This window comes from Glycine max, chromosome 18 (genome assembly GCF_000004515.6).
Source record: "Glycine max cultivar Williams 82 chromosome 18, Glycine_max_v4.0, whole genome shotgun sequence".
Taxonomy (NCBI): domain Eukaryota; kingdom Viridiplantae; phylum Streptophyta; class Magnoliopsida; order Fabales; family Fabaceae; genus Glycine; species Glycine max.
The window spans coordinates 55,435,224-55,462,531 of record NC_038254.2 but is presented as its reverse complement, the minus strand read 5'-3'; the positions used below and the strand labels follow the sequence as shown (position 1 = coordinate 55,462,531).

General features: G+C 31.3%; 3 protein-coding genes and 1 pseudogene across 5 annotated transcripts in view; all 4 read left to right on the top strand.

Moving 5' to 3' along the window:
• Positions 1-1,657, top strand: part of LOC100812139 (exosome complex component RRP43-like) — a 5,079-nt gene extending 3,422 nt beyond the window's left edge. The window contains exons 6-7 of one of the 2 annotated variants that reach the window (XM_014770231.3): positions 602-897; positions 1,483-1,657. In XM_014770231.3, the coding sequence (XP_014625717.1) occupies positions 602-897; positions 1,483-1,563 (377 nt within the window). In that variant the 3' untranslated portion in view covers positions 1,564-1,657. 2 annotated transcript variants of the gene reach the window in all.
• A 4,541-nt stretch (positions 1,658-6,198) lies between these two features.
• LOC100811609 (isoflavone 7-O-methyltransferase) lies at positions 6,199-8,438 on the top strand. The gene is made up of 2 exons (XM_003552526.3): positions 6,199-6,985; positions 8,028-8,438. The coding sequence occupies exons 1-2, from the start codon at positions 6,212-6,214 to the stop codon at positions 8,331-8,333; spliced, it is 1,080 nt and encodes a 359-aa protein (XP_003552574.1). The 5' UTR covers positions 6,199-6,211; the 3' UTR covers positions 8,334-8,438.
• Positions 8,439-10,041: 1,603 nt separating this feature from the next.
• Positions 10,042-16,907, top strand: LOC100811070 (nuclear transport factor 2-like; annotated as a pseudogene). Its single transcript, XR_419678.3, has 9 exons — positions 10,042-10,187; positions 11,642-11,827; positions 12,215-12,509; positions 12,594-12,823; positions 12,900-13,075; positions 13,264-13,385; positions 13,481-13,546; positions 16,142-16,205; positions 16,334-16,907. The product of XR_419678.3 is annotated as a nuclear transport factor 2-like (transcript).
• Positions 16,908-21,816: 4,909 nt separating this feature from the next.
• Positions 21,817-26,069, top strand: LOC100810536 (ninja-family protein AFP3). Its single transcript, XM_003552524.5, has 2 exons — positions 21,817-22,804; positions 25,406-26,069. Exons 1-2 carry the CDS (start codon positions 22,081-22,083, stop codon positions 25,813-25,815), a joined length of 1,134 nt encoding a protein of 377 aa, XP_003552572.2. The 5' UTR covers positions 21,817-22,080; the 3' UTR covers positions 25,816-26,069.
• The last annotated feature ends 1,239 nt before the right edge of the window (positions 26,070-27,308 follow it).

Below are 27,308 nucleotides of genomic sequence, written 5' to 3'. Positions count from 1 at the left end.
CATCCCCAGAAAGCGCAGGAGATGTAATGTTTTCCGGGAAAGATCAGTAAAATATTAAATTCATTTTGAAAAGAGGAGAAAATAGGGGAGAAGGGGGGCCTTTTTTGTCGCGGAAATTAGGTGATATGGGGGGTGGGGGGGGGGGGGCGGGGTCTTAGGATCGAGTTTATGTAACCCATCAACATTGTGCCACTATGGTGAGCTACTGAGCCACGATACCCACAACAACCAAAATGCCTTATGAGTCATGACAGCATCTATGCAGTGGCCAGCTGCTGCTCTGCACTGCAATGGCACTATAGTACTGATATTGCGTGCTATGCTTATGGGGTAACCCTTGGTCACCTTTATCAATTTTTTTTTGGATTTTTTAGCACAGAGGATACTTCCTGTGTCATTACTGTAAACCTTGTATTCATATAAAGTTATTCCTTCTATACTGTATAGCTAAGGTTCCTAACAGAATCATTCTAACGATAGACTTTTCTTGTGCTTAAAGAGAAGTTATGTGTTGCTGTTGATGTTCTCAATGTAATGCCTTTCAACATTGTCATGGCATTACCATATTGGTTTTGTCTAATATGAATTTCTGCGTTGACAGTGCAAATTCCTTCTATTGCCATGAATGATGATGGCAAAATAGTACTCGTGTCTGATGAAGATGGACAAAAGCGAGCACAGGAGCCAGTCAATAAAGAGAAGAGGAAGCTTACATTAAGAAGCATTCCGTTCTCATTAACATGCATACTTCACAAGAATTACATCTTGGCAGATCCTACTGCAGAAGAAGAATCCATTATGGAAACCCATGTGACAGTAGTTTTGGATACATCTGGTCAACTAATATCTCTTTACAAGCCTGGTGGGCCGGTTCTTGCCTACACTTCTGCTATCCAGGTTAGTTTGCACATTTCAATGGAATGGAACTAACTAGGTGCAACAATATGACAGTTATAGCATTAACATTGATGCATTAGTGAGCAATTTTTAAAAAAAATACTGTAAATTCTTTTAAAATTAAGTCAGTCCTCCAAATTTAAGTGAATACTACCTCCGGTCCTTTTTATAAGAAATAAATTATAGTGTATTTTACATTATAACTTTTTTCTTATAAATAGGGTCAGAGGTATTATAAGACATTCGGGGTCCTGAGACCTTCATATGCCCCAACTGATATTCAAAGCGGGACCACATTAAGGCCTGCTTCTGTCTAGTCGAGGTTCAAATTTATTTATTAAAATCATCTTTCAATGTTTAATTGTACTAGAGTTTTCTGATCTTTTCCTAAATGTTCATTCATTCTAGAGGTTTATTTTGAGTTTTAAATTTGAAGGGTGAAATTATGACAAAGTAGGTTGATACAAAACAGTAGAGTTTAGTATTGTACCTTATATGAATAATTTACTGAAGGGCGTGAAATAATAGTACGTATATAAAATGATCTGTGAAATTATTAAGTTATAACGATACTTGTGGTTTCAGGATTGTGCTGCGTTAACCCGGCAAAGAGTAAAGGAACTAAATAACTTCTTGGACAAAGCAAATTCTGCTATGGAGGTTTAGTAGAATTATACAGTCATCTTTATTATCCTGAATGGTTATTTAAATTTGTACATTGTGGATCACAGGTACTGCGGCATTTCATTATGAAAAAAAAAATTCTTTTGAAAAATTTTAACCATCTATTTGGACATTTTGTTTTCATTCCGGCATTTTGATTTCTCATGTAGTTGATGGTTTTGGGGATATAAAATTTAGAGGAATGCTAGAATCACACTCTCAAACACACTTTTTCTTATTGGTTTCACTTCATCTCATTTTTTAAAACCATCATTTGTCTACTGTTTCTCCAAGTTTAATAACTTTATAAAAAAAAATTATTTTACTTTAAGATTCAAACCCTCGTCCTCACTGCACAACGCACATCACCCCATTAGGTTCATCTCTGCATTTAGGCACTATCTATGCTTTCTTTTGCTCCATACATATATTCAATTTCAAGTTTTTAACTCTGTTTCAAATTATTATATAATCAAATAGAAAAGCTTCCCCCTTTTTTTAATTGTTTTAGGTTGATTTATCTATTTTTGCTATTTTTTTTAATTCTTTTACCTTGGATTTTTTACCTTCGTTACCTTTTTCATCATTGGCACTAAAAATTCTGGAAACAAATGAAGTTGTTACAAATTAGAACTTCTGCTAGTTCGTAGCTTTACTAATTACAAACCCATTCATAAATTTTCTAGAATTTTTCATTGAAAGATGTTTGATTTCCATTGTGCATTTTTTTTCTCTTCAAGGATTCATGTTAGATTTGTGAAAAGTCGCTACTAGAAATTTAGAGTTTAGAATTGCTAACCAATAATTCAATATTTATTTTAAATCAATATCTAATTCGATAACTAATTGATTTAGTAGTCGAACTTTTGTTTATCTTTAAAAGACACTTTTTCTTGTAGAGTATATATTTGGTACCAAATAATGTAGCACTTCAAAGTTAAAATATTCCCTTTAAATCCATTCCCCATCCAAACGTTTTCTTAAGGTGACTGTTGGTCCGAATGTTTTCTGTTTTTATTTTTAAAAGAAAATAAAAAATAAGAGTGAAAATATGTTTGTATTGAGAAAACATTTACTCTGGATCTCTCTCGTCCCTCTTTCAAAATATTTTCAAAAATAATCTAAAACTGAAAATAATAAATCAATTTTCAATCTTTCCAGAAGAAGTGAAAATACTATGCCACCTTAGAGTAATTTTTTTTGTCAATAAATATTTTTTAAATCTTAAAAATTTGAAAATGAAAATAAAAAATAAACATTAAAAACAAGTGCCACCTAAAGTATAAACACTAGCCATTCACTTCTTTTCTAGTAAGCTAAATATTTATTTTGATATTTGAAAGTGTGAAATGATGATAAATTAGTTTTTAAAATATGAAAAGAATTCAAATATTTGAATGTGTAAAAGTAGGAGTGTTATTGGATACAAGTCATCCATGAACTTAAATTGATTTAAATCAACTTAAACAATTTGGTTGGATATTTTTGTGTCATAAGTTTCGATTGGATACGAGTCATTCAATTCATTTAAACTCGTTAAATTTTGGGTTGGGTCATAAGTTTTAATACCTGAATGTACTAATATGATCTTGTAACCCGTTAATTTGATTATTATTATTATTATTAAATTTACAAAAAAAATTACTATTATTATCATATTTAGTAACCAAAAGTGATGTTGTCTCTTCTTTTCTTAGTTATCACGATTTCACTATGTCAGTCTCATGAAGTCAGGATTTTAACTTCTAGCAAGTTGTAGAATATCTAGTTTGCTTTTAAATTGGTTTCAACCTATTTTAGATATAATTGAAGTTTTAGTTTCACTACTTATTTTACTATTTTAGAATATTAGAATTTCCAAATTATGCGGTAATAGTTTTAGTTTTTGGTTTTTTAGACTTTGTAGTTGTAGTGCTTTAACTTGTTTATTATGTTTCAATTTTTAAAGTATATTTAACATAATATGTTGGCTTGTGTGATGATGAAGACAACAACACTATTCCTCCCCTAATATTTACTTCCACCATTTGACTACACGTAACAAGTATATGTATTTGGTATTAAGCAAATTTAAATGTTTTAATTCGTTGAGTCCAATCTTTCAACAAATGGATTGATTTGATTTAGGTTTTAATTTTTTTCTTGAAAAACCAATCAAAATTAACATGTTTAAATTTAATTAGATTGAATCACCAACTTCATTAAATCTAATTCAAAGTGATCCCAATTAGTTAGGGGGATTTACCTCGGCCGTCTTTTATTTATAGAATTGCTTTTTCAGGAGATCGATGATAACACTGCACTATCATTCTATTGCAAATATAATATAATGAGACTTGTAATAATTGAAATATAAAAAGTAAATTAAGAGATAATTTAAAAAATGAAAATATTTTACTAATAAAGAATATTGAATTAAAACATATAAAATGTGTTTTTCTTTTAGTTTTTTAAAATCTCAAAATCAATTCAATTAATAAAAGTTTATTTGATTGATGCTTCCTATTCTTTTTAATTGTCGAATTTTTGAAAAAAAATTATTTTATTTATTTCTCATTTATTTTTTCTCATTTGTAAACTTTAATATCACTTTTGATACTCTTACTTTTCAAAAAATCTTTAATTAATATATATATATCGTGGAGTAAAAATGAAAAATGATAAAAATACAAACTTTAAAACTATTTTATTAAAATACGAAAAAGTATTATTGCATTTCTTGATTTTTAAGACCTTAAAAAAAGAAAAAAAAGAACGGAGGTGGTATAATTTATAAATATTTCATTAACTTTTCATTTTAATTGAAGATATTTAAGCATTAACTTATGAAATTTACAAAAACTAAAAGTTCATTTTAAATAAGTAGATAATTAAATAAAAATTATAAATTTAATTATACATAAAATTTCGAAAAGCATATTGCTATAAAATAACAAATTAATAATTATTAGAATTATATGAAAATTATAACATAAAATGTAAACTCTGATTTTTGTAAAAAAAAAAAAGGAAATTCTGTATCCGATTTGATTCAATTTAAAACAATTCAATCGATTTTTTATTTTAATCTTACTTTTGTCTATTGAAAAAATATTAAATACATGATATATATACAATATATAACTTTTTAAGTAAATATATACTGTATAAAAAATAAATTTATACAACTTGATAACTATATTTATGCATGTTAACTCACATAGATAGTAAAAAATTATTTTTTAATTAAATATATTTTTCATGAATAGGTATAAGTTATCTAATAATTTTATAAATATATTCGAAATAAAAATATAAATATGAGTGGTATTATAAATTATAAATTAAGTTTAAAAATATAAACATATACATAACTTCGGGTTGGATTGGTTCGGATCTATTTTAAAAATCAAATTCAAAATTTGATCCAATTCAATGAAAAAAATTTAATTTTTTATCCATTTGATTTTCAATTTATTTGGATTTTAATTTTTTGCATTGATTTTTTCAATTTTCATTGGATGAGTTTATGACCACTCTTACTTATATTATGGTTTGTAGAAAACTTTAGCTTTCAACCTTTTGGCTTTGTTCAATTAATCTGTGGTGACATAATTATACACTATTTTTTATCCATAGACATTAAAGATAATATCAAAAAATTTACAATAATTTATAGATATTTACTCAATCAATTTTGTTAAATTTCTTAACATAATTATACACCATGCATGTAACATTTCATTTCGACTAATCAACATTCAACAGCCATAGTTTGACATTTGAGTAGGGATCACGTACGTACGTAGTACGAGACCTGACTCATTTGCAGTTTGAATTCTTCCCAATCACAATCAATATTACAAAATATTTCACTACTAATCTTTGAAATATTACAAGTTTAAATTTCTTTCCCAATCACAATCATTATTTACACGCTGACTAAAATTAATTTACACTAGCAAGTCAATGCGATTTGTATCATTATTAATTGCTCCAAATTAACCTCGAGACCTGACTAATTGAATTCTTCCCCGTAATCTTTGAAATACATAACATAATTAACCCATTCATAAATTTTCTAGAATTTTTAATTGGAAGAAGTATGATTAATTTATGATTTCCATTATGAGTTTTTTTTTCTTGCAAGGATTCAAGTTATATTTGTAAAATGTCACTACTATCTAGCTAGAAATTCGCAGTTTAGAATTGCTCATCAATAATTGTTTTAAATCAATATCTAAAACATACCCTAAAAGACATTTTTTCTTATAACGAGTATTTGGTACCGAAGTAACTTAATAATATTCCCTTTCCATTCCCCGTACGTCCAAACGTTTTCTTAAAATAAAAAGGCCGGCAATTCAGTCCTTTTCTAATAACTTTAAAAAAGTCAACTCTTCAAAAAAATACTAAAAAAAATGATATAAGCTCTCTTATTTATTCATATATCAACCTCCTGCACTCTAAATATATAGAAAAGATAATTACATTCATTCAAGTTGAGCACCCGTTAACATTCTTTAATATTCATTGCATTTAGAATTAATTGTCCTGGTATACGTATACATTTCATTTAGAATATAATCAATTAGCTTGTTGAGACTTTATATAAAGGGCAGCAGAAAATTCTGAAACACCACAAAACACAAAACCAAATTCACATTCAATTATGGCTTCAAATAATGGCCGTAAAGCAAGTGAGATCTTTCAAGGTCAACTTCTCTTATACAGACACATGTATGCTCATGTAGATTCTATGTTTCTTAAATGTATCGTTGAGCTTGGAATACCAAACATAATCCACAACCATGGTCAACCCATTACTCTTCCAAAATTGGTGTCAATTCTACAAGTTCCACCAAATAAAGTTAGTGGCTTGCAGAGTCTCATGCGTTATCTAGCACACAATGGATTCTTTGAGATAGTCACAATCCATGACAACTTGGAAGAAAAGGAAGCATATGCTCTCACTGCTGCATCAGAGCTTCTTGTCAAAGGCAGTGACCTTTGTTTAGCACCAATAGTTGAGTGTTTTCTTGACCCAACTTTTTCAAGTTCATGGCATCAAATGAAGAAGTGGATTTGTGAGGATGATCTCACACTCTTTGGTATCTCATTAGGGTCACACTTGTGGGACTTTCTCAATAAAAGCCCTACACATAACAAATCATTCAATGAGGCAATGGCTAGTGATTCTCAGATGATGAACTTGGCGTTGAGAGATTGCAATTGGGTCTTTGAAGGACTGGAGACCATTGTGGATGTTGGTGGTGGAACTGGAATCACAGCCAAGATTATCTGTGAGGCATTTCCTAAGTTGAAATGCATAGTGTTGGAACGTCCACATGTTGTAGATCAGAACTTGTCAGGATGCAACAATTTGAAATATGTAGTTGGGGACATGTTTAAATCTATTCCCAAGGCTGATGCAGTTCTACTTAAGGTATGTGTAAATTAAACAAAGATTTTCTAAACTTGTTCACAGCTACAGTAAATTTATGAGCAAATTATACTAATCTCAGTCAAGTTTTCATTATTCTTCTTGATTGTTACGAAATTTTTTACATTATACTAACACCCTTTAATTATTTAAAAAACATTACACACCCGGAAGGCTACTCTATATGTTAAAAATGAAAGAAAAGTTGCATAATTTCATCAGCCAAACATCACACATAATTAATGTAATTTAATCTAACTTTATTTATTCCAAACAATAAATCACCCCAAGCGCTAGTGTAGAAATGTGATGGCTTTGGGTCCACTGTTGTGAATTGCAACGGACTTACAAAATTTAAAAGTCGAGGTAGTTGTGAATATTTGAAAATCTTTTTTCTATACTTCTTACGTTATTTTCATAAATTAATTGAAAACATTGTCTTCTTTCATGTTTTTTTTATATTTAAATTAAAATATGACATATGATTAGAAAGTATCACACTTTCTAGTTAATTGGTAATTTTTTAGAATGTTTTATATTCGTAAATTTATGTTAAATAAATTTATAACTTACTACATCACATCAACATGAAACAATTTATGATGATGCATAGACTTAAAGTATTTATTTTTTTCAAGAAAATAAGAATCACTAACCAAAACTCAAATTATAAAGAAATTTAAACTAAAATGTTATATATTAATAAATAATAAAAATATATGTATGTCATAATATGATATTTTGTTGATAACAAAAAATAACATAAAAGTAAATTAAATAAAAAATACGATTTTTTTACATCTATTAAAATTATGTTATGTATTTAATGTAATAAAATATATTATTTTGAATAATAAAAAATTAATGAAGTTATGTGTATTTTTATGAAATATATATCTATATTTCAAGATTATTGTGTATAAAAGTTTTTTGTTTTATTGTCTTTCTGCAAGACTGATCTCATAAAATATCATAAAGGCTCTTGTATGAAGTTATCTATTAACAAATTTCTAATCACCCATCCTTTCTTTTTGTATTCTTGCAGTGGATCTTACATAATTGGAATGACAACGATTGCAGAAAGATATTAGAAAATTGTAAAGAAGCTATTATTTCGAGTAAATGCAAAAGAGGAAAAGTAATTGTCATAGATGTTGTGATAAACGAAAATCAAGATGAGCATGAAGTTACTAGACTAAAGCTCCTTATGAATGTACACATGGCGTGTCTTATTAATGGAAAAGAGAGAAGTGAAGAAGAATGGAAGAAACTTTTCGTGGAAGCAGGATTCCAGGGCTACAAAATATCTCCTTTGACAGGACATTTGTCTCTTATTGAGATCTATCCTTAAATACTAAAATTGCGATCTGTTTAATAGTTAATTTGCATGTTATGAACTAAATAAAGTTGCAATATATATTTATTTGTTAGCACCACCGAAATAGTTTGTTGAAAATCGTGGCAAGAATTAAAAGAAGAATTGATAGGAAATGAGAAATAGAAATCCAACATTTGATTGAATGTGTGAAAGTATAATTTGTTTTTTTTTTAACTAAGCTTAATTATGTAACCAACTTTATTATGTGAAATAAGGTTTTTGTTGTTGTTAACGCATGAAAAGTGTATGTTTTAACATTATGCAAAAAAACCCAATGCATTATATGTAGTATAAGAGTCATAATCAAGAGCTATACAAAGAAATTTAAACTCGAATCTTGAAATAGAAATTATTCTTAGATCGGTCCAAGAAGAAAAAAGAGAAGAAATGGAATACTATCTTTTGGTAGAATGGAGGAAAACAAAGTTTCACATCTCTTTCGATAATAATTTCAAATTTATACTCATTTTCTCTATGCAAAATAAGATAAATATAAATAGCTTTGTGAATATTTTTTAAGCTTAAAAAATTTCGTTGTCTTAAACTTAAGGTATCATCGCTTCCGATCCTCCTAAATTTTTATTTGGAAAGAAAAAATTATAACTCTAATTTAAATTATTCATTGTAAATTTAAATTCACACATATATATATATGATTTAAATTATAAAATATTTATATATTGGAAATATTTATGCATTACTAATGTTGATTGGTATAAAGTTGAATATTTATTTTGTGTAATGTATAGACTAAAATACTAATTGTCAATAGTTAAAAAAAACTTTACATACTAATTTAAATTATTCATTATGAATCTACAATATAATGATGCGCAAAAAAATCTAAAATATAATTTGTATGTTAAAAGATATTTTTTTATTATAAATTTTAATAATATATAATTTGTATATAAAAAACATTACTTATTATAAATTTTAATTATACGAGCTACATACTTATTCTGTATAATGCAAGACTAATATCGTAATTAATTCATAAAATTATACAACAAATTAAATTATTTTAATTTTTAATTTTATAAAATATCATTTACTTAGGAGTGAACAATTTTTTATAACAAAAATTAAAACAATCAAAATGTTAAGTGAAGTTTGCAACGTGGGTGGTTTACTAATTAGAATTTAACTTTAATTTTAATATTTTGCTAATATAAGTTTTGTTATACTATCATTTCATCAAAAATCACTTTAAGCGTAGTTTTATAATTATTATTATTATTAATTAATTAAAATAACAATATAAAAAGTTCTTTTTATATTATAAGTACTTGGATCAGGGACATACATTTTAAGTTGATGGTTTAAAAAACACTTTTTAGATGCTGAATGTACTTTGGGAGAGTAACTTAATTTCATAATATATTCAGTTACATATAAAAGTACATTTATATATTGAATCTTTGCCTTAAAATCTAGTTTTTTAAAAACAAGACTTAAATTGCTTTTACAAACTCAATTTTTGGAGACTTTAATCCAACCCTACATTAGATTAAAGGACTTGTGTAAACAGAACTAATGAAATGATTGGTGGACGTGACACGTGAGAGTTATTAACCTCAAAAGTCAAGTCAAATCTAAGGTGCTTTGTTGGCAGTTTCCCAAGTGGTGAACCTGACGAACCGTATGCAAATGAACCTGACCCAAATGATAACTTCACAGTGAATTAAGCGCTTTCGCTTTCGCACACTCCCTTTTTTCGTGCGCAAGCTGTTCCCGTTGGTCTCTTCCCTCTGCACTACACATTCACAATCCCACACTCTCTCACTGTGCCATCTCTCATCATCTTCGCAATCGCACCCTTCCCAGGTACTTCACATTCTCTCTTTTCTCACTCTCCTCTCAAATGGGTCTCCATCGTTTTCCACAATTTCAACGCTTTCTTTCTCTCTCTTCCCTTTTAACCAATTCCTTAATCTTTGTAAATGGGCAATGCCCGTCTTATGTTAACGGTTCCGACAGTGGCATCATTCTTAGCATTGATCAGACATTATTGATTCGACTGCCTTTGTGGCAACTTGGAGATTGAAGTGGAGTGTGTTTGTTTGTGAAGTTTTGTTCTTTGCTTCCAAGTTTGGATTTTTCGTTATGGGTAATGTTTGATTCGGTTGCTGGGAGCGTTGAGCTCAAATGGGTGTTGTTTGTTTCGTGCTATGAGTTCGGTTTAGGGTTTAGATTTGAGGTTTTTGTTTCTCTTTGGATCTGAGGTAATGTGCTTGAGACTAGTACGGTTATACAATTAGGCTTTTTGATTATTGTTTTTCGTTGGAGTGTATGTGTTTGGTTATATGATAGATTAAGATGACCTCCCTTAATTTTGAGAATGTGGGTTGCTTTGTTGTCGTTTTCTATGTTTCTTCTCTCTTAGTTATATTCTGTCTTTCTTAGTTTCTCACCAGTTTCTCTCGCCGGGGGAATGGACACTAGTTATTTTATTTTTGAACTTTTTTTTAGTTATATTCAAGATTAGTCAAAACCAATTTCCATCTGTGTTATGTGTCTTCAACTTTAACCGTGTTCCTTTTCTTGCATTCAGTATTATAGGGAACACTGTTTATAGATTATATGAACATTATGTGTTACTTGTTTTTATTAGTTTTTCAAGTGGTCATATAATTAATGACCATGGTCAGTTACTGAAGCATAACAAGTCTTGGATTAGCAACTACTTTAAGTATGTTGAATTGTTGATACCTCCAACTTGGTAAAATTAATAGGCTTTACTTAAGGACTGCTTCTAGTGTTCAAATCCCCTCAGCTTTATTCTAGCTAGCAGATGAGTATTAAGGTAGGTTTCATCTTCTAATACTTCTCCCTGCCTTGCGTTGTCTTAATTTTTCTCATCCCATTGTGAACAATGGATGAATATTGATTGTATGCACCTACAGCAATTATATGGTTCATATCTCGTTTACATCTCTCTGTGGTAATGAGTATCTTGACATGGTGATCTTAAAGATGTTATGCCTAGCTGAGATTTGTTGTATTTTATTATTAATAGATATTTGAACTTTGAACATATGGATTATGTTTATTGAAAAGAACTCATCCTTGTTCTCAACAACAACAAAAGCCCTTTCTCAATAGGTGAGATCAATTACTTAGATCAAATGACACCACTGTGTTCCGTCCAAGAGCATTAGAGCAATTCTTTTGTAGAGACCATTTAGATCTAAATGGAATGTGATACCTAGTTTTTTACACTTTTATGTGTATCTAAAATGTTCTTGCATTACAAATATTGATCAACTGGTTTTGGACAGATGGCTCTGCAAACAGCTACTCCTCCAACTACTCCCAGTGCCCAAGTTGTTGGTAATGCATTTGTTGAGCAGTATTACCATATTCTTCACCATTCGCCGGATTTGGTCTATCGGTTTTACCAGGACTCTAGTGTGATAAGCCGTCCTGATTCCAGTGGTGTGATGACATCAGTTACGACCATGAAAGTAAGTTTCCTGGTACAAAACTGGTGCTCCGTTGATTTTCTAAAGATATTTCATCACAGAGAACAAACATTGTAACTTGTAAGATGTAAAGTAATGCCACCATTTGATATCTATTATAATTCATTGCTATTGAATTACAAGTTAAAACTGCTACATGCTCATACTATCCACTAGACTTTAATGCACTGGTAATTCTTTTTTCAACCCCGTTCATGTTCATATTATATGCTTCATGCAGCTGATGGGTTATACTTCTATTTCCCTGTGTTTTATAGAGTTGAGAAGATGAAACATTATCCATATAGATTTTATTGTGCTTCTGTAAATATTTAATAAATATATCTTAGGATTTCTGCTGATCTCTAAGTCTAAGGGTTTATGGTGCAGGGCATTAATGAGAAGATTCTATCACTAAATTTCAAGGAATTTAAAGCAGAGATAAAGACTGCAGATGCTCAAAAATCATACAAGGAAGGAGTGACTGTTCTGGTGACTGGATGCTTGACTGGCAAGGATAACTTAAGAAGAAAATTTGCGCAGTCATTCTTTCTTGCTCCACAAGACAATGGCTATTTTGTTCTGAATGATGTTTTTAGGTATGTAGAAGACCATGAACCATCAGAACTGCCTCCAGTTACTGGAGATGGTGATGCAGCTGCTGTTACAGTAACACCAGAACCAGGCAAGATTATAATTCAAAAAATTTGTATCTTCTCTTTCAAAATTTATTCAGGAGTTGGATTCATGCTGTTCTCCTTCTTTACAGAACCCAGTCATTTTGCTGATTCTTCTGCACCAGACCCCACAAATTCTCATGTGAACAAAGGTCAAACTGTTGCTGAGAATGCTTATGAGCCATCTAATCACCATGAGAGACAGATACCTGTTGAGAATGTCGACAATGTAGAACCACATTTTCAGTCAAATGGTAATGATGATTCTCAGGCCACAGAATTGGCTTCTTCAGCTCAAGAGAAGAAGTCTTATGCATCTATTGTGAGTATTGCTAGAAACCTTTCACTTACAAGCACTGTTGTTATTAAGTTTTCGAAGCTTATTAGATTTGTTGTAGGTGAAAGTCCAAAAAGAGGGTTCAGTTGCAACTAAAGTCTATGTGCCTACTAATACACTAAAGTCAGGGCCTAACAAAACTGAGAACAAGGTAGTTGAGTCAGTAGAATCTACTGAAGTGTCTGAAGCAGCTTTGGATAGTGTTACCACCCTGAAATAGTGATGCTCATGAGGAAGGTACATGTTCTTTGTTTCAATTTTCACATATGTCATGCTTTGGTATTGTGTTTCAAAGTCTGGAGAAAATGAATTTTAAAGCAATATATCATTTTATTTTTGTAAGTCATTAAGTTGGCTGCTTGTAACTCAGCCAAATATTTTTCTTAAACATATTTGTTCTTCTAATAAACAAATTCTTCTAACAGTTGAGGGGCACTCCATTTACATTCGAAATTTGCCTTTAAATGTGACGGCTGCTCAGTTGGAACTGGAGTTTAAGAAATTTGGGCCCATCAAGCCAGGAGGCATCCAAGTCAGAAATAATAAGGTGATTATCAGGTCAACAATGCATTCAAATTACCCTTATGCTTTTTCTTCAGTCCTAATGAAGTTTTGTTGGAAACACTTTATTTGTTGTCACAGCAGCAGGGATACTGCTTTGGCTTTGTTGAGTTCCTATCTCTAAATTCCATGAATAGTGCAATTCAGGTATAGTCCTCATCAGTGGATAACTTAGATTTCTAGAATTTTGGCTTTTAATCATGCTAGTTAATTATATTTCTTCTGTCGAAGCTGCTTGCTAATTTGGGAGTAATTTCAAGTTGGATGCTGTTGTATATATAATTTATAATTCTGTCACTGCTCTCAATATATGGTAATGATTTGGCATAAGAATTATATATAGAAAATTATAAAAAAAATTATCACTTGAAACTTAAACGTATTCTCTTGTTTACATAGTCTTCTATTGACACAAACCTCAACCATTGCTGCATCTAGTTGTCTGCCTACTCAGCTCCTTTATAGCTGATTCATATTCTAGGTAGTGCGTTACTTCTACATCTAGCTGGTGGCAGTTTCTGTACTGCACTTGCTTGAGGTACTTGAATAAGTTGTATCCCTTATTTTAACTTCAGTAAATGTATTATTTAAAACAATAACAGATCTTTAATCTGTCCTATGCTAGTACTGTCTAGTAATATCTTGGTTTAGTGTTCTCAGGGTTTTTTCCTTCTTCATGTGGTTTGCTATGGCATCTAATTCATTTGCCTAACTATTGGAATTTGGATTTAGTATTTGCAAAAAATATTATGAATAATAAAATGATATTTTCTTGAGAGTAAAGAACCACATGTGCATAACAAATAAAACCTGAAACATTTTATATTTTGTGGAAGAGTAAAAGAAATTGAAAAATGTATGATAGTTTAGACAATTGTTGGAAAGTACATATCTAGGGAAAACATATGGTACTTTTAATTTATGGATCCATTAAATTAGAAATTAAAGCAAAATGACAATCCAATCATTTTGTGCTGAAATAAAATTCTTGAAGTCTTTAAAGTTCAATTTTAATGCCTAAACTGTATGAGGATGGTGCTGTGTTTTGAATTCTCAGTACAAACTGAATTTGAGATTCATACTATTATTCCAGGGAGAGGGGCGGGTGTAAAATGTCCAAACTGAAGTTCCCCAATGTTAAGCTGATGAATTCATCTTGCTTTCTCCTTCTGCTATTTTTGACGTGTTTCATGTTTTACTCAATTTAGTATTGTGCTTGTTATCTTTTCTTCCCTTCACTTAATGAATGCACTTTACTTTAGGGATGGATATGACATGAAATATTAAATAAAATATTACTGTTCATCAAGTACTATCCATTGTATTCAAAATTACTGTAGCTGTCTTTCCAATCTTTGTTCCTTCCCATCTTCCCTTTGCATTACTTCCTTTCATTAATTACTTTGTGCAAAAGAAGATATCCTACCTCACCAGAAGTTACAACAATCATTCGTCAGCCAGCACTGAAACTTCAAAGGTAGTTGTTGTACTAGTGTTAGACATGTGCTTCCTAGCCGACCATACAGTAGACTAACGTAGATGAGTGTCAGCTACCTAGAATGGATCCTTACTTAACTTCCAATTGAGCAAGCTTTGAAGTTATTTTAACGGTTGCAACTTGTGGCTTTTATCCAAGCCTTCTGATGAATTTAGCTCCTTCAGTTTATTTTAAATTTTTTATGCAGATTTAGGAATGATTTAACCAAATTTGGTACTTCAGCTCATTCTGCAAATCACAAGGCACATGAAACAAGAAAAAAAAAGATTGTTTTAACTCTTATCTATGAAACTAACATTTTCACTGGATATCAAGGGGGATTAGTCTTGGGTTTATGGAGATAAAATATATTTTCCCCTGTTATCTATTTAATTGCCCAAAAATTAAACAATACACGCAATTTCACTTGTGTGCATCTGACCTTCCCAAGCCATTGGAGGTTGGGAGTCTTGTTCTATCATTTGCACTTATTCTCATAAATGCCAATTCATCTTGTGTGTATTTTTTAATTTTTGGGCAACTAAGCCCTGGTCCACTGTTTTTGAACCCTACCCCTTTCCCGCCTTTTGTTGTATAATTTATCTAGAGTCCTTTCAACTGGATGCATTTTTTGGCTTTTTTTATCCCTTATTCTTGTTGAATCTGGGGCAGGATACATTTATTGATGTAACAGTGAAGTTGCTGGTCATCCAACCTGGGGAACCAGCTTTGAACCCTGGGTTCAAAATAAGTATTCGTTTTTGTTCTGGTTCAAATCAAGGAAGTTGAAATATAAGCCCATAAATAAATTGAATTCAAAATTCTGTGTCATCTTTCTTTAATATAAGGGCCTAACTGGGTTGGTTGGACATATACAAGCATTTAGAACAGACTACCCTTCTATTGAGAATAGAATTCTGACCATCATTAATATTTAGTATGCTAGCTGCTATAATTTTTACTGTTGGTCACATATTACCTGCAAATCTATGGTTTCCACATTCTCTCCTTCCTTGTCTCCAAAGGGAAAGAGTATTATATTTAGGCCAAATGGTCAATGGAATGGAATGCAGCATGATTTTCCAGCCAGGTATAACAGTCGACTGGTTGTTGTAATTTGTATTGCCCCATCATAATATACATAAATTTTTATATTATGGCTGAAGTTGTCTGTGTTTTGTATATGATTCCTCATTTGTTACTTATTGATGTGAAAATCTTCAGATCTTTGTTCATTATTTAAGACAGTTAGTTTACTTTCTCAGGCTTCGCCTGTTCCGATTGGGGGGCGTCAAGCTGTAGTTGAGATAAAGAGAACCACTACCCGGGGTAATTTGAAGTTAACTATTACAAATAAAATTGTTGTCATTCATTCAACAGAACAAAAAGAGAGAGAACCAACTGATTTTATATTAAGAGCTCCATGATAGTTGGCAATTCTGTTTGGTCTCTTTCAGTTGGCAGTGGCATTAACAGTACTGGAAGACCTAGGATCCCACCTGGTAGGGGTGGGTTACGAAATGACTCTTTCAGGGGTCGTGGGAATTATGGTGGTGGTCGGGGATACGGTCGAAATGATTATGTAAGCCGTGGCGAGTTTTCTGGTAGAGGTCATGGTCATGGTCATGGAGAAGGTTATCACCAAGGGAGAGGGAGAGGTGGCCGGTCAAGTGGACAAAAACAAAATGCTGTTTCCAACTGAAATACTGGATGATTTTTGGGAGGTTGTTCTGAGACCCCCTTTTTTGGGTCAGTCACAAGCATGGATATCCGTGGAATTATCATGTCACCCTCAACCTTCTAAAGGTTCTCATGTTTCTTTTACTGCATTTGCACAGTTGTAGTATTTCTAGTTGTTATTGCTATGATTTTAGTGGGATGGTAATGATCAGGAATAGGTATAGTCTTTTCTTTTTAAAAATTCAAACAGATGCTATGACCGGAATTGGCAGTAGGTTAACCATCAGTCCTTTTTTATTTGTTGCTATGATGCAACATTTTTATATCTAAGTTGAGATTTTAATTTAAAAAGGGTTATCATTGGTTCCATTTTTTGCTTTTTATATACTTGTAAAATCTAGGAATGACTTGGGTCAAGGTTTTATGTTTTTTATATGCTATCTGTCTGGGAATGCGCTGCAGAGGAAGAATTAAATGGAAACTGGGTGAATAACCAAGAGCAAGAGCTGTTAAATGTTATATTGGTAAAGGGTGAAGATAATGTGGTAAATGGTGCAATAATTATTTGCATTTTTTAAATTTTAAAAGCTGTTTATTTCCAAATGGACTTGACTTGAAAATTAGACGGGAATGCAATATTTGTTAGTTGGATTTAAATCGGTCATATCTCCTCAATTACATACTGATAGTAAAAAAATGAAAATGCTGATTTGCATGGAAAAATTAACTACTATGAAAATTCCCAAATTAATGGAATGGATTGAATGCATTCAACAGGTTGGATATGGTATGAATATAATAAGTAGGAAAGATCTATTGGTACATGTATATATGGCTTATAATGTGAAAGAAAAATATCAATGTCAATACTTTTTCTAAGTTTGATGAACTCATCCAATTAGTGTCGAAAACGTTTTCGTCAACCACATGACGCAAATTTATAGGCCCAAAGCAAGCAATTTTAGTACCTTGCAAATTGTGAGGAATTAATAAACTCAAGAAACAAAGCACAACCTACGGGACAATGCATACATTTTAAGTTAGCACAAATTAAAAATTTATGTAATGTTTTATATATAAAATAATATTATTATTTATATATTCTTTCCATCTTTCTTTTTCTTTTGTAGAATATTTTTTTAAAAATGTTAGCAACATACTTTTTAAACTTAAATATGTATTTGGTCCCCGTAAGTTAGTATTTTTTTATTTCTTTTAAATTTGTTTTTTTAATTTTAGTTTATGTAAATTTATATTTTTCTAATTTTAATTCCTGGAATATTTTTTTATTTTTAGTTCATGCAAGTTTATATTTTTTCAATTTTGATTCCAGTAAGCATGATTTATGTAGATTATATATAAAAATTAGAATTTTACATTAACTAAATGAAAAAAAAAATACAAACTTATCAATACTAAAATTTTTTTTACAAGAATCAAACTTACAATAACAACAAATAAAAATTTACTGACTTTGATGCATCAAAAACATATTTTAATCCACTTTTTATTATTGTATAAACAGACAGACTTTATTCACAAGAGTATATTAGCACTTCTCATCTTCTAAACAAACCAAAAAAATCTGGCTACTTGAGAGAAACGTCATTTTCATTTTTAATTTTCTACAACTACTAGTAGCTTTAAAAGGAAGTAAAAGGGATACAGCAAAGCAGGGACGGGTGCGTCCATAAACAGACACGTGTCCAAAAGTCACGTCACTCTGACACACAACGTACGCTTTTCTCACCACACTCACGTTAGCCACGTCACCGCCTGTGTGCAACTTGGTCCTCTCCCAGGGACGCGTGGCACTCTCCCGCTGCAGCAGCGCGCTTTAAAGAAAAATAAAATATAAAGGTATCTTAAAATATTGATTAAAAAATTTAACAATAAATATATTTTTTTATTAAAATACATAAAATTATATTCTATGTATTTTTAAATATTTTCTATGATATTAATTATTCATAATAAATAATGTTTTAGTCAATGTTATAAAAACATCTATTATTAAAAAAAAAAAAAGGTGCAAGTTGGCTCTCCTCTGTGGTGGCCCCACCACCGGGATCCGCTGATAATCCTCAATATGATCTGCTGCCGTGTTGTCCGGAGATTCCTTATCTGTCCCACAACTCTCCTCCGCCGTCCGATCTCAATCATTCTGTTCTATACGTACGGTCCACGTTTCGGTACCTCATTTTTCTGTCACACAACTTGCCATTTAAAATCAGTGAGAAAGTGAAACATATATGTCATTATGGTTGGTTTGGTTGGGAATTGTGGGGTGCCTCAGCTTCTCTCCCTCCCACCCTTGCTTTGCTGCCCTTCTTTTCTGTACAATCTCTCTTCTTTTTTTTCCCACTTGGTAAGTTGGTATGTGTGTATTTGAATAGAAGTTACAAACTTATTTTTAAGGCAAATATATATTTACCAAAACATTATTATTTTTATTTTTACTTTCAACTCACTTTTATCTGTTAGATTTGTATAGAACTGTGTGCACTACATTTTTAATTTAAATTCAAATACACTAAGTATGCTCTACAACTTAATTATTATTTCCATTTTTTATTTTGGAATTTATATTAATGAACCTTTGGTAGAGAAAATTTTCTTTTTGGTTTGAATATTTTTTCCATATATCTCTTTTTTTCTGGAAATAATCCTATTCCAAGTTCGATCAAATACTAATTGTAAATACCTTTCTTACTGAAATTTGGACAGTGTATATTAAGTACCTCAAATTTGGACAAACTTTATAAATCATCTACAACACTGTTGCTTATATAAATTACTTAGATATTAAACGTGTTGTTTACCAAAATTGTCACTAAAGCATTTGAGGAGGTGCTTTTTATGCTAGTGACGTTAAATAATGTCGTTTTATTGTTTTTATATCAATAAAAAAAGGTAATTTTTAGGTCTAGTATAAGAGGAATGCAAGAAAAAATAAGTTAAAAACTTATTTTAATAATCTTAATATTGAAGTGATATTTTATGTAAAGTTCTTAAATTCATGTAGTATTTTAAGGTGTAGAAATAATAATCTATTTAAACAATCTTGTATTATAGACATTCTTAATTAGTTGGTTTAATTTAGAGATAACTCATATAATCACTAATTAGGAATAAAAAATGGACTATTTTCAAATTGTGGACATCACAAATCATTTTTTTAATTCGATGTAAATTAAACTTCATCTAATTTTGAGATACTAAAAAATATTTAAGTTATTTTTAGAGAGCTTTTAAGTTTATGAAAACGAAAAGTAATTTTATTGTAAAAAAATGTTAAAACTTTATGCAATAGTGATCATTTACATTATTACACATGAATTGTCTGATCCTAATAGCTAATCTACTAGAAGCAAAACGTGAAGAAATATATCATAAGTCGACACACTACCCTAAATGGACCACACGTTAATATATTTTGTTATTCGATTTGAACGATGTTTCTACAGTACAACAAATTCATGTAAGCAATCACTTAAATATAATTCAATGAGAACGGAACCTAGCTTGAACGGAATTATCAATACTTGGGGATCGTGATAATAATGCAAAATAAAATAATAAGAAAGCTGTTGCAAATTGACAATAGAAAAATTAACGAATACTCTATACCAACTGTTAATGATAAATAATTGATTTATTTCTATCACATCCATGAAAGTCATATATATGATTGATCGATTACACACAATAGTGTGTGGGATACTTGATAACACAGGTCAGGATGTTTTTCATACGTAAGAACTCAAGAATTAAATTAATCTATTTTTTAACTTTTTTACCATAAACAAAACATGAGTGTTATGCATAAAAAAAGTCTAGTAATTTTATTGAGACCATTTTATTTCCTAGCACCCATTTCAAATGTACATCCAATTTTGCACGATAGGGTAATGAAAATTCCTAAAAAGCAACCAGTCGTATTGTATACGTCAATTGTTATTTAGCTAATAAGATGGTGAATATTGAGGTTTCACGAGTAGTAATTTCTAATATTGTATTTGAAGTCGTTGCTCAAATTCTCTGTGATGTGCAATTGAAAAAAGGTTCCTATTAATGATAAAATTGCTCTGGACTTGAGGTTTTGATTGAGTGAAGGGACTGTCGTTCTCAAAATTGGGACCATTCAATGGTATTGCAATATGCAAAACCATTAGAATAAGTTGCTAGTGGAGAGACACATAGACACTATGTGTCTCTTTACATATTTTAACTAAAAATAAAAAAAAAAATAAAAATTAGAAGCTAAAAAAAAACTAACATGAAAATAATGAATAGTTGTTAATTAAGACAGTGGTAATAAAAATTTAAAAAATAACAAATAATAAAATGGTATAGTCAAATATATATAAAATGAAAATATTGTTTTTATTATTAATATAGATAACTAATAACTGATATAAAGGATCGATATGAGATGATAAGTAATTTATTTTGTTAAAGAAATGATATAATAACCAATTAGCATTAGCCTAATAATGGAATAAAAAAAATTGAATTCAAATATAAATAAATATTAACTAATTTTTATTTTATTTAATAATAGTATTCCTATCATGTCTTTTATGTAATAAGATTTTATTTTTAAAATTATTTATTCTTATTTTATAAATATTATTATGAAGAATATTTAAAAAAAAATTAAATTTTTTAATTCATGTGTGTGGATAGTTAAATTTATTTATATTTAAAGCAGGACGTATCACCTTATATAGCTTATATGTTGGAATGGTGTGATGGTTGGAGAGAGAAAAGAGATAAAGTAGTAAAAAATTTAGAATCCAAATAGAGATATATCTCTTATAGATATCATATGGATATAGATGATATCAATAACAACAAAAAGATCATAGATCATAGATGATATGAAAACTGGGGCTCATTATTCTTATTGATGTGAATAGATAAAAATAAAATATGATTTTGTTTTCTCATTTTTTTGGTGAGGAAAAGAAGAGTGTGGGCAAGTTATCGTGTGTTGTAGTCTAGTCATAGCCAATATGTGTCAGGCTGTCATTTCATCACGTGTACCTTGACTCTCCCCATTCACGTGACACGTGTCTATCATCCAAACCCCTCTCCTAGTCCTACAACACTACAAGACAAACCACTAACCAACACCACTCGCCTCCTACGCTCCTCTCGCCGCGTGTCCCTCCAAAACCCCCCTCATTCCTCCACGTGTCGCCCCCTTATCCCCTATACCCATTTCCGTCAATTCACACCCCCCCCCCCCCCCCCATTCCCCTCTTCGCCTTTTCTCTCTCCTTTTCCCTTTTATCTCAAAAATTCTTTTTTTTTATCTTTCTCTTTCTCTCTCTGTCTTTCTATATCCTCATCAACACACTCGGAAAAATGTAGAACAACTAGAATCTTTTGTTCCAAACAAAAACGTATGAATTGGTCGGTTTTTCTCCGGAGTCGTCTTCACTTTTCTCCGAGTTTTTATTATCATCATCTCTCTCGTGTCCCTGTCCCCATCTCCATCTCTTAGTTTCTTCTTCAAATGGCAGAAGTTGAAGACATAGACAACCCTCATCACGACCACCATCATTACCTTTCTTCTTCTACAACACAACCTCCAATGATCAATTTCCCGCGAGATCTGTTAAGAACCTTCGTGGGAGTGAACAATAATAACAATAACAACAGTCAGCACCACAATTTGCCTATGCCAGTGGTGAAGTTAGAGGATGAGAAAGAAGAGCTGGAACTAAGTCTCGGCCTTTCGATGAATGGTAGATTTGGGGTGGACCCTACAGCGAAGAAGATAAAGAGAACAACCTCGATACCGGAGTTTGTGCGCGACGAGGAGATGGGATATGCTGCTGCGATGGGGTGCACGGGGTCTCTGGTGAGGACGTGTTCGCTTCCGACGGAGACGGAGGAGGAGTGGCGGAAGAGGAAGGAGTTGCAGACGCTGCGGCGGGTGGAGGCACGGAGGAAGCGCTCCGAGAAGCAGAGGAACATGAAAGCCTTGAGAGAACAACAACAGAGGTCCGAAGGGAGCAATCCGGTGGAGCAAGGTGCAGGGGGGTACGGTGAGGTTGCACCACCCTTGGCGAGGACCGTGTCGTTGACCGCACGTGTTTGTGGACTCGGCTTGAATGGGGACAGTGAAAAGGAGAAGAAGGAGAAGAGAAGTGGAATAGCGTTGCCACCTCCCTCGCCTTCACAGGGTTCCATTGGTTCTTCCGGAATTTCAGAAGCTGAGTCTCAACAGGGTCAAGGTAATTTAATTACTAATAATTACTACTATTTTATTTTACCCTCTTTTTTTGTATTTGTTAATGCATTTGCTTTCTTTCTTTCTTTGTTCTGGTTTTTAGTCCTTTTCATTTTTTTTCTCTCTTCCTGATTTCTGTTTTCCTTTTATGATATTTATTAGTATCAATCAAGCCAGAAAAGTCACAATTTTCTTTACTTTCTTTTTCTTAATAATTTTCAACTCTACTGAGGAATTAAATTTAGGAGAAGGCAAGGAAAGCTTCCTGACTAACATTTAACGGAAATATATCTCATATGCAAGAAATTGGATTTGACACTTCTCGTATGCCAGATCGTGTCTTGTTCCTTACGAGTTTAACTTTTCAATTCTATGGCAATGAAAATTGAATTTACTCTTTTTATATATATATATATTTAGATCGATGCTAATTTTGCATGAATTGATCAAATGAGTGAGTTTTTGGATTTTATTGTATTTGTCACATGGAGCAATCACCGACCGTGTGATTCACTGTCAGAGATGTCAGATCCTGTCTGCGCCTCGTAAATATTAATCAAAATTTGTCTTGGTTCAATTTGGCAATTACTATGTAATTGTTGTAACAACAGAAGGTTTCACCTGGGAGTATTATTATTTGGGTCTTGCTAACCAGCATTAAGAACATTAATTAGTATTTGTCTTATTATTTAAGTTGGAATTGGAATTTAATTTTAAGATTAGTAAAACACGTTTCAAGATTAAACACTTCTCAGAGTTTGTGGATTTGTTTCAAGATTAAACACTTCTCAGAGTTTGTGGATTTTATTAGTTTGTTAATCGGTAGTACATGCTACTGGTATGTCTTATGTGGAAAAATAGCATCATCTAAAAATAAAAACCTCATCCCTACTTGGCTAGTATGTAAAGTAAAGCACTTCACCGTGGTCCTTTGTGCGTTCGGGGAGATTCTTATTATTTTGAGAAGTCTCTAAAACCTGGACCTAGAATATTGAGTTACATGAAACTGGAGATGAACATATGTATAAATATTAAATAAAAGGAAATAATTTTTTTAACCTGAAAGAAGCAGTCAGTCTACTACTTAAGGATTTCAATTTTCTTTGCCCTAGGCTAGAAAAATGATTAGGATTAGTATAAGAGTTTGGATCCTCTACAGCCGTGCAGCCTCTCCAGCAAAATACCTACCTTTAATAACCCCAATAAAAAAACTTTCTTTTTATATTTTCACCTTTTATAACCATCAGGTATAAATCCTATAGAGGAAGGATGATTGCAGACAATCTGAGTGCTTTAAACATTATTTGTCATTTAGTATCCTGATGATAATTAGAATGATAATCGACAAATTGATAATATTTTTGAAGGAGACAACTAGTTTAGGTAAAACAACTTTTACATGAATTACATGCTCAAACAAAGCTAATTGGTACTATAGCATATGTATTATTATTGTTATGGTAAAACTAGGTTTATGGATGAGAGTGCTTTCAAATCATTAGACAATAGCTATCTCTTGGAACATGAATGTTAAAAAACTTATTGAAGTCCTCCTTTTCTTTTTCTTAATAATGCTCATTTAGAGCAAATGCCGTTATCTTTTTCTTCTGTTGGATTCTGACCTCAATACCAAACCCTGTGCTTGTGAATACTCCTTTGGAAAATATAATGATGGCTACTCCATAGTAAATATAACCTCTAAGAAAGGGTTGTGTACAATTGCACAACAATATCTTCTAAGTGTCTCAGAGAAGAATTCAGAAAGTTGTTTTCCAACAGATCTGTTTATTAAATTTGGTAAGTTCAATTGTAAAAAAAAATACACTTAGGCACTTAGCATTCTACTGAATTTTCACTTAATCTATTAAAATATTGAGGAAGTCAAACTTGTTAATTATCATATTATGAAAATATTGAGATAGAAAAATGTATTTGAGTATTATGTGAGCCTGTTTTCAGCTTCGTGCTCTGTATATTAGGTTTGGCAATAGTAGGCTAAAGTGTGGTTAAAAATTTTCACTAAAAACTTTGCTTTCATAGTTTAACGACTTAAACATTACAGAGAGTGGTTGATTCTTGTTTTATACAAAAAAAAATTGTGTAAATATGTTAATAATCATGAAAAGTGCAACTTGTTTCAAAGGTATGTTTACATATTTGTTTTTTCAGTTGACTATCGATATATTGCCACCAAAATGTCCAGAACATTAGTTGAGTTTGGACTTGAGTAGGCATTGTTTTGAAGAGTTACAGCATTGTTTTCTTACAAGGATATTCTGTGGACTCAATTACATTGTTTCACTTATCTTGATTCATCACTTCTAGCAACTGAGGTTATGGATGGTTGCTCAAGTATATGTCTCAAAGCAATCATACTTGTAATCACAAAAGTATTGTAATTCATGAAATGCTTTGTCCTCTACTAATCATGCTATATATCAATTGACAAGTTGATTAATCAACACTTATAATATGATCTAATTACTGTTCTGTCTGCAAGCTTTTAACTTTTTAATCAGTGGTGGTGACAGAAGTGGATTACATGATTTTTTTCGTGGGGGTATCTTTAATTAATTTTCAACTGATGATTTTTGCTACACTTCAGGAACAACACCTATGGATGTTAGAAGCCCTACTAGTGCTAACTTGTTGCCAGACAGCGAACTGAAATCACCAGCAGGTGTTGCTGAGAACAACACAGGCAAGAATGCTGCTGCTGCTGCTGCAGTAACAATGAGAAGTCAATCTAACAAATATTCACCACCACAAAGCAGAACCAAAGACATTGTGAGGAACTTGTTGGAAGACATGCCCTGTGTCTCCACCAAAGGAGATGGCCCTAATGGGAAAAGAATAGAAGGCTTTCTTTACCGGTATGGGAAAGGTGAGGAAGTGAGGATAGTATGCGTTTGCCATGGCAGTTTCCTCACCCCTTCCGAGTTTGTTAAGCACGCCGGTGGCGGTGACGTGGCAAATCCATTGAAGCATATTGTTGTTAGTCCAAGCTTTTTGTGAGGCCAAGAGAAAGAACCAACCAATTATGAGTGATCAAATTTTTACTCTATTGGTTCCTATGTTCACTCTTGAACTCACCACCTCTACTTCTAATCTGCATGTTATGTTCAAATTCTGTTCATCTTTTGAAATCGTAGAAATTATTATGAAAGAGTCTGATTTCTTATTCAGGTATTTTTTTTTTCCCATTTGTTCTTATTTGACATTAGAACGCAAGGGGCAATGCAATGATACTTGTTAGAGTTTGTTAGCTAGTTTTCTGTTATCTGTTAGTTTTCTACCACTTAATTTAGTACTTCAGTTTTTATCTTCCCTTCTGGTAAATTGGTGTTACATATATTTTTTTTTGGGTTACATTAGTGGATACACTTTAAATTAACAAAAACTAGCAAAAGGCCAGCTTCTTGTGTTTTTCCCCACTCAAATGGAATGAAATTATTCAATGAAATGAATTAGAAATAAATGAAATAAAATTGGTTATTTATCCGACTACATATTTAACAGATCCAAGTGAAGATGCCTGATTATAATCTTTAATTCTAAGGACAGTAGATTGTGCATGTTTAATAGGAATATTTCATTCACCTTCGACTAAAATATATTCTTATCTCCAAAATTATGAAAAACAATATTTATTCTTTTAAATAACCAAAATTTAGTCTGTAGTGAAGAATTAAAAAATTATATATTATTTATTGAATGTAAAGGTTAAAAAATTCTAGGAAATAAAACAAAAAAATATCATTATATTTTTAGAGCATCTTTTTCTTTGTGACTAGAGAAAAATTATACAATTTTTTTCTCACTTCAAATTCATAATATATGTGCGTGTGGCTGCGTGTCTTCATTTTGCAGTTTAAGGAATTTCTTATAAAACAATTCTCTTGTTAATGGAACCTTATTTTTCTCTAACTAAAGTCAAGCATGAAACGGTTCTCTTTGATATGCATGAATCTTGTCTTAATCTGCTCTTTGATTATTCTATTCTGAAATTTTACTGTGTGCACTTCAGATTGATCTATTTATACTTGCCCAGTTGATTCATGAAAGATGACTCATTATCCATCCACCAGCATATGTTAACCCAAAGTGCAGAGTAGAATAAATGCAACAACCCAAGGCGTAATTAATTTTTCATGATTTTCATATATCAGGCAGCAGTCATATAAAGATCAAGTTTGCTGATAAGTGCTAACCATGAAAATTTCTTGTGTCATGGTCATATATCAAGCTGGACTGAGGAAGATAATATAAGAATAGGAATATTACGGATATTATGAAATTATACATGACAAAAGGCTTATCAAAATCAATACGAGGAACACAAATGACATACAAGATAAATTCAGTCACAACTTTATTTTGCATGTTTAACAGTAATATATAAAAATGGTGAAAAATAAAGGAGGGAATAACATCACAAATTTAGTATATGTTTGGATAAGTTTTTTGAAAAACACTCTAAAAGAAAAAAAAATAGATAAGTTTCTTCA

Coding starts and splice junctions, on each gene's coding strand:
- LOC100811609 (XM_003552526.3), top strand. CDS start 6,212: ATGGCTTCAAATAATGGCCGTAAAGCAAGTGAGATCTTTCAAGGTCAA. Junction 6,986..8,027: donor CTGATGCAGTTCTACTTAAG/GTATGTGTAAAT, acceptor GTATTCTTGCAG/TGGATCTTACATAATTGGAA.
- LOC100810536 (XM_003552524.5), top strand. CDS start 22,081: ATGGCAGAAGTTGAAGACATAGACAACCCTCATCACGACCACCATCAT. Junction 22,805..25,405: donor TGAGTCTCAACAGGGTCAAG/GTAATTTAATTA, acceptor GCTACACTTCAG/GAACAACACCTATGGATGTT.